Raw genomic sequence first — 7,884 nt, 5'->3', positions numbered from 1 at the left:
CCGTGGTTTTAACAAGAGTGTGTTTTTTCTCTTCCCTGGGCGCTGGGGTTGAGGACGCGGCAGTAAGAAGTAGGGGAGAAGGGCTGGTTTCACACTAACTGTTACCAGGAAGAAGCTTCTCTGCGGCTGTCAGCAGGCTGGCGCTGCTCCTGTTCCGCCGGCGGGGCCAGGGGAGGAAGGGTTACGGTGCTGCTGGACGCAGATGTCCCCCCCGCACCGGGCGCTGGAGGCGGCGGGGGCGGGGGTAACGGCTGGGCCTTCCCGTAGCTTTACCGCGCTGCGGCTGCGCCGTAACGGCCCGCGCGCCGCCGGGGCGCTCAGAGAACGGCGCGCGGGGACGCAGCGCGCCCGTGCCGCGAGGCGGCCATCTGCCCCGGAAGCCGTACCCCGGGGCGGGGGGAGCTGCCCCTGCGCAGGCGCAGTGCGGGAACCCTTTGGGGGGCGCGCCTCCGCGTTCCGCGTCCGAGGCTGGCGAGCAGGGCTCGCGCCTTGCCCGTGCCCGCCAGGTAGCGCGCCCAGGGCCGTGACCCCCGGCAGCGGCCTGAGGAGGGGCCGCGGCAGCCCAGAACACCCCAGACGCAGCGGTGGCCTTAGGCGGCGTGCTTTATTGCCGGGCTGTCCCAGTCACTCACTGACCGGGAGAGAAAGCGCAGTTAGCCAGCACGTTAATAAATAAAATAACTTACAATAAGTAAGTAACCCCTCCCCTGCCTCCGCAGGTGGGGCTGTGGTGCAGACTCAGCAGCAGTTACGGGATGAGGCTTGAAACAGCGCCAGCATGGGTTGGATCCACTCAGCGCAGGGCTGCCGTGAGCTCTGGGCTACGAGCAGGCAGTAGCCCATGCTGCAGCATTTTACGAAAAGAATCAATAGAAACTAAAGTTCCCCAGGAGGGAGGGGAAAAAAAAAAAACCAAACCACTAGTCCATGCAAGCTGAGGCAGAGGAGCTGAGCTAGACAAAAAATTTTCAGGGCTGTGGAAGCCAAACTGTGTCAGTTACTGTTAGCGCAATGAGACATTACTGCTTTCTGTAGTTGTAAGGGCCACTCTGTGACACTACAGCAATGCCAATATTTAAAAAAAAAAAAAATACCTGGGACATCTTTGATAACTGCTTCCTCCTCCCTTAGTGCTTCTGCCCACCCAGCCCCAGCAGATGCGCTATACGTTTGCAAGCCACACCACCTGTGGCCAAGGAACTTAAAGACTCTCTCTCTCCTCCAACTTCTCCTTCTGAAGCTTGCTTCTCCAAAGGACCTTACCGAGCTGTTGGAGCAATGGGAGGCCTCACAGAAGGGAACTCAGTACAGCAGAGGAGTCAGACAGCACTATGCAGTACTTACTGCATTCTAGCTTATTTATTTGCTTTGGCAAGTCTTGGGCACATGGAGAAGGAAGCAGAGACAGGTGGCATGGCAATATCTAAGCCCTTCTTTTCTAGGAACTTTCTCTACGTTTGATCATATGCAGGTGCGGCTTTACCAGGAGTAATTACAATGGAGCACAAGCGAAGAGCTGCTGCTGGCAATTTATCCCCTGTGCCGCCTAGGCCGAGCCCGAACACAGCCACACCACAAAACACTGGCAAGCAGCCTGCGCTAGCCCTCCCACTGCGCCAGCACCTGCTGAACCGTGAGGGAGAGCCCCGGCGAGAGAACACCCGGCTCTTTCCAAGGGGAGGCAGAGCTAGCGCCTGCTGGTTTGGCTGGCGTGCCAGCAGAGGGTAGCACAACTCCGCAGCTGGAAATAGCTTCTGCGGGGGAGCTGTTCCCGCACGAATTTGGAGCTAGGAAAAAGGCAAGAGTTCTTCCTGGGAAGAGACGGGTGGACCTGGCAACCGGAACTGGCACAGCCACACACACACTGGTGATGTGGACAGAACCCACCGTCGGAGCAGATGCTCTGGGAGGTGAGGCTGTTCCCTCCGTGGGTTCTGGGGAAACGCAAGATGGGAATGGTGCCCACCCTCACAACCTTCAGTTTTCAGAGGAGTCTGTCTCTTCATTGGAGCCTTCACTCTCAGCATCCATTTTTCGCCGATGGTGTAGAGGTTTCCAGGGAGAGTTAATCCTGGGTGAATTACGGACAGGAAAATTAGCTGTCTCCCCACTGGAGCTGGTGCGACCAGAGACGGAAAGCCCTGAAACCTGAGCTACCCTGAAAGAGAAAAAAGACAAATGCTAGGCAGCCTAACTTATCATCTCAAACCTTTCCTGTAGCAGTTTTGGAGTGAATCTGGGAGGACTTATTCACAACTAGCTCAAGGATGCAAAGATGTTCATGGCACAGGGTGGGACCACCTTGCACTAGTACCTACCAGACTCAGTGTGTGAATTTTTCTTCCTGTTTAAACAGATCTTTCTTCTGGGCTGAGCCTGTCTCCTCCAACACTCCTAGTTTTCACCATCCAAACAAAATTTCCTTGTTCATTAGAGACTGCTGCTTCCTCTAGATCCCTCTTTGAGGCACCCCAAAGAAAGAGGCCCACTCTGCTCAGGCTGCTCTGTTAGCTCCTCTATTGTTTCATAATAGAGCAAACAAATAGGGACAGTACTTTACTAAAGTCTTCCTTAGCATGCTTCCTTTAATCTGTTGCTTTACCTTCTACTTTAGGCAACTCCACTTACAATTTCTCAAGTTCCTGATCCATGGCAGGGTCCAGAAACAAGTCTCCTTTATCTGGCAAAGCCCCTGGAAAAAAAACCCGAAGGAAAGTATCAGAGCAGAGTTAGGTTATTAATTCTTAAAGAAAAGCGCTCAAGCCATATCAGCATCCAAAATCTGTCCTGCACGACAGAGGAGACTCCTCCTTATACCTATTAGAGAAACAGACACTGAATGTTGAGGATCATGGACAGATAAAGAATGATGTTCCATATTCTGTGTCCTTCACATAGGCTGTGGCTGAGCTCAGACTAAACGGGAGGCACTCTTAGTACTCTCACTTCTCAGACTACTTAAAGAGCCCTAAGGATTGGCAGTTTCCATTCACTATACAAAACTAATGAGTACTGACTGTCAGGGAGATGACAGATAATCTGTCAGCTCTGCTAGTTGCCTTATATAGTCACCAGTCCCAGATCCTATCAGAGCAATAGATATGTTGTTGCCTCTGCCACAACTTGAAGCGTGTGCTATACCACCCAAGGAGATGTATACTTCTGTGCCACCTGCCTCTCTTGTGGTGCACTGAGCTTGGGGATCAAAACTCCCCACAGATGCAATACCATTGCTTTCCTTGCAATTCAGGAAAGTCAGGCCTGACTCTGGTGCACATGAAGTCTACAGGAGTAAGTGTGGATGGACTGTGCTCTAGGATTCCTTGCTGTCTGGGTGAGAGTGTGAAAGGCTGGGCTGGTAATTGGGTACCCTCTCTCAGTATAAGTCAGCATGCTCCTTTTCATGTTTGAAACCCTATTCAGCATGAAGGACATGGTGTAGTTCAGGACTGGAACAGCTGGTTGATCATCCTTGCCATTCTCTGAAAGGACACCGGCACCTTAGGAAGAGCCCAGAAAGGAAGATGGGACTCTCAGGAAAGCCCTCTTTCCTAATTCAGTAACAAACTCCACCTTGTACAGGGGTCATGGGAGGGTGTGATCAGCAGGCACAGAGATGACAGGAATTGCCTACCAGCCTGGATAGTGCCACTGCACACCAGGAAAAATAGACCTGGAAATCTGTAGCAACAGTGCAGTGAGAAGTGCTCTTCTTTTTCAGGAGACCCAAGTGCTACATTCAGTATCTTTGAGAAGGGGCTCTGTATTCACTTTGGGGACAAAAAATCTGATTTCTGGCCCTGGCACCTTGCTCCTGAAGGAGGGGCTGGAGGCAAGCTGGCAGCAGTCATCAAAAACATATCAATTACTGCCTAAAAATTAGAAGCACTTTAGACCAGAACTACCTCTGCCACTTCTTCCAGTTCTGGTCTTCCCCTCCTGCAAATGAACAGGAAAGCCTACCACCACAACTCAGAGTGTCAGGAGCTCCAGAGAAGTGCCCTAGTCTGCTCCCTTTCATGGCCTTAATTAAAATAAGAAGCAGCTAAAGCTTAACTTGTTTCAGCATTTGTAGAATGCACAGTGAGGTCTCTAGGGCATAAGAATTACTTGTGAGAGTCAGTAAATAACACTTAAAGGATTCATGAATCAACAGTGGCACTGGAGTTAGGCTGCAGATTCCAGTCTGCCTGACAAAATCATCAGCGCTGCCCCAGCCTGAATGAGCCACTCTGATCCCTACCCCTGTTCCTCAAGGAGGGGTACTGGCTTTGTGAGACCAGAGAGAAGACAAGCATCCTGACTGAAAGCTCCTTTGCCTGAAACTGCTCTTGCTGAAGGGCTTTGGGGAACTTGTGATTCACTATAGACCAAAGACTATTGAAATCACCCTTCAGGAGAGATTAAAAGACACCAGGAAAAGAATCCTCCTTTCCTTGCCAAGATGTGAGCACCTGTCAGACTTGTGGCTGCTGCCCCTCCTCTGAGAGAGGCCTCAGCAGGAGGCTGGCAGAGGGCCAGGGGATGAGCCCACATTAATGGAAACGAAACCCCACACACTTTGTAGATGGCACAATGGAAGCTGTGGGCAGGATTTTTTTCCCCGCCCATCTGTTTTTGCACTTGACTGGAAGTGGATTTCGTAGAAAGATTTTGCTTGGTGCAATCCAGGCATCACCTTCCCCAGTGAATACACTGCTTCCTAAGCCTGTTTGCCGAGGGGATTGCAGGGCTGTATTCATGCACCTTTGATATATAATCTCCATCTTGCTGCATAAGCAGCCCTGCCCCAGAGCAGCATTAGCAGCTTAAATGGTTTGCTGTAAGAAGGGGCTCAGCCAGGGAGGGGACACTTTTACTCTACTATGACACACACCTGTGCAAAAGAACAAGTCCTCAGGCAAGGTACACCTTTTCACTGAGGATTGTCTTTGTAATACCGGGACTGGCAGATACTCAAGCCTAGAAGCAGTGGGAGAGGATACCTACCCAAAGATAGAAATAGCCTGCTCTCACTGGCCAGATGATTTGCCAAGTGGAGGTGAGTGTTTGGGCCTCCACACGTTTAAACGTACCTCCTGGATACAGCCTTGTCAAACACAAAAAGCCACTTCTGTTCCTCTTTGCAAAAGAAGAAAGAGCACAAGCAAGGCATATGGGGGCAATATCTAATTGGGAGTCTGAATTATGTATGGATTACATACTGTCCTTTGTCCATGCAACACTTTGCCTCCCTGTTGTACAACAATATTGACCAGCATGACATAGAAACAAGCAATGAGATACTGCTTGGTAACCCCTCTGGTTTCCAGAGCAGTCTGGTACAGAATTTTGTAGCAGTTTGTGTTTTATGACACCACCAGATTTTCAGTAGGCCACAGATTAATATACTAGTGAGATCACATTGCCTTGGGGGAAGATGGGGAAGAGGTGGGAAAGACTGGGCTTTAAGTCTTTGAGCCAAGGAGGCAGCAGAGCTTTTCCCATTAGGTGTGCCTCCTTTTCTTGCGGATGAGAGCAGTCACTTACAATCTGTGGGAGAATGAAGGGCTAAAACATAGGATGGGACTTAAATTCATTACCATCCAGAGCAGTCAGCCACCTTACCTGTCTCTTGGCCACCTCTGTCCAACCTGTATAGCCAAACATGTTAAAATGACAGCTCTGCTAAAATGATCAGCTATTGAAGAGGTAAAACATTGCTATCTTAGGGCAGCACTTCATATCTAATTTTAGGGTTGAAGACACTTCAAGCAGACAGTAAGGCAGTGTTATGTTTTTAAAGTTTAATTCATCAACAAAAAGATGAAAAACTTTCCCTCACTCTCTTCCTGATGGTATAAAATCTGGGGCATAACTACAGAGGAAATTTCACAGTAATGCAGAATGACTGAAACTCTAGAGCTGTAACACTCATAGGAGTCTTACCTAGGGCTCTATTGATCCCCTGATCCTTTGCAAGTGCCATAAGGAATCCATAGAAGGTGAGTCTCTGTGCACTACTCAACATTTCTTTCACAAGAGCAGAAGGTGGACAGCTAGGAAAAGAGAGACAAAGAGGTCATCTTGTCTTTTAATTTTTCTTTTTCCAAGATCCAGCTCAAACCGGAGAAATAAGCCCTTTTACATGGTTTAACACTGTCAAGTTGCCCTCACTCAGTCTAAAACAAATAGCTTCCAGCTTGCTTATTTAGCTTTGCATCTGCTCCTCATTCGCTAAGCAAGATTGAGCTGGGGCACATCCCTAGGAGCACTCTTACCTACCTCCATTCCAAGGACAGGAAGAAAAGCCTAGATTCATACACATGCCAAATCTTAGCATATTCTTTAAAAAATCAAGTGGGAAATCCTTTCTTTTAGAATAGATAAACTTTCATGAGGGTTGTTACGTTGTCATCATCCTTTTATCAGCGACAGTCATCCAAGGGGCAGGAAAACCTCTCCAATGATAGCCTAAATTTGTCAGAAAACAATATTTAGGTCAGGACTAAACTGACATGTGCCCTTCTTTTACACTCACCTTAACCCCTAGCCCTGACTTCTAAGCAATAACATCACAGTGATACTTGCTCTTGCCTAATACTCCTTAAAGGATTTCATGCAAAATAAAACTGCCTCATAAAGAGGAAGTGTTGAACAGTCTATGGTGTAGTGGCACCCCTGGGAGATGTGGGTGTAGGCTGGTGGTCCCTCAAGCAAAGGTGGTTACCAAAGCCTGGCTGACTATTGAGCTACTGGATGAAAGGCTGGGAATGGCTCCCCTCACAGTGCTGTGCAGAGCTTGACCTACCAAATGGCTTCATAATATCCTTCCCAGCTGAAGCTCTCGGGACATGCAGATGGTAAGAAGGAAAGCAGAGACCCAAATCAATTAATTACTTCAAGAATCAGCTCAAACCTTGTGCTTCTTAGGTCTATGAAATCGTTTATCCCCTTTGGTTAAAGCAGTTTGGTTATGATCTTGCCCTTCATACTTCTCCAATAAGATCCACTTGGGAGTTACAGCTTGTTCAAAGTCCTGTACTTCTTCACAGCCCCAACCTTACAAAGGGTCTCCAAAGACACAGCTTCAGATCTGTGCTTTGAACTCTGTTCATACCTGTATTTTGATCTGTCACACAAGGACTCTAGGCACTGGTAGAAGAGAGATGCCTCTACCCCATCAAGTGGGCTGCAGTCATTTGGGGGTTGGCGCTGCCGATGTTGCCCAGAGGATGACGTTGGCACAATCACAGTATTTGGATTCTTACCAGCCAGTAGATCTTGATAAATGGCAGCCACACTTTCCAGGAACTCTGAAAAAAAACAGAAAGCGACTTAAAACTCAGGGCTATAACCAGCAAAGCATCCTCCTGACCTACCAGACCTGGGATTAAACTGTCATTCCCTGCTCTGTGCTGTACGTAGCACCAACAGGAAACAAGCACAACACTACGGCATCCTGCATATTCCAATCAGATATTATGCAGGCACAAACAGCTATTTCCATATAAGTTGCTGGCTTCTTCCTGTCACGATGATTATGAGAGGCCACTCAACTCGGCTGAACAAGATTCTTCAGGGAACAGAGGCTAGCTAGCACACCGATGAAACAGTGGAGCATGAAAGCTAACGTCAAATACAAAACCAGTTAGCAAAGTCTAAAAAGTTTTCCTTCTCCATCTAAGCTCATCCAAGTTGGGAACAAACTATATGGAACTGCAACAGGAGCAAAGGGAGCAAGTTAGTCAGGCCTCTAGGCCGTATCCCGGCTTGTCTCTGTGCTGCTCCAAAGTAAATATAACACGGGATCTAGAGGAAGGGCCAGGGCAGGTCAGGGCTAGAGTTGGCAGAAAGCCTCTCCCCAGGCTCCTCATACTACCCACTGTTTACTGCAAGAATCTA

General features: G+C 48.8%; 1 protein-coding gene across 1 annotated transcript in view; it reads right to left on the bottom strand.

Moving 5' to 3' along the window:
• Window positions 1-585: 585 nt before the first annotated feature.
• Window positions 586-7,884, bottom strand: part of CSTPP1 (centriolar satellite-associated tubulin polyglutamylase complex regulator 1) — a 75,897-nt gene continuing 68,598 nt past the window's right edge. Inside the window, exons 6-9 of the mRNA XM_086748759.1 lie at window positions 7,100-7,295; window positions 5,929-6,038; window positions 2,629-2,692; window positions 586-2,158 (exon numbers count right to left, since the gene is read on the bottom strand). Of these exons, the coding sequence (XP_086604885.1) occupies window positions 1,978-2,158; window positions 2,629-2,692; window positions 5,929-6,038; window positions 7,100-7,295 (551 nt within the window). The 3' untranslated portion in view covers window positions 586-1,977. The remainder of the gene's footprint in view (window positions 2,159-2,628; window positions 2,693-5,928; window positions 6,039-7,099; window positions 7,296-7,884) is intronic.

The sequence above is a fragment of the Chlamydotis macqueenii genome, chromosome 5 (genome assembly GCF_036417535.1).
Source record: "Chlamydotis macqueenii isolate bChlMac1 chromosome 5, bChlMac1.mat, whole genome shotgun sequence".
In the NCBI taxonomy this organism is placed as follows: domain Eukaryota; kingdom Metazoa; phylum Chordata; class Aves; order Otidiformes; family Otididae; genus Chlamydotis; species Chlamydotis macqueenii.
The sequence above is the reverse complement of the archived record's forward strand: the minus strand, read 5'-3'. Positions and strand labels throughout refer to the sequence as shown.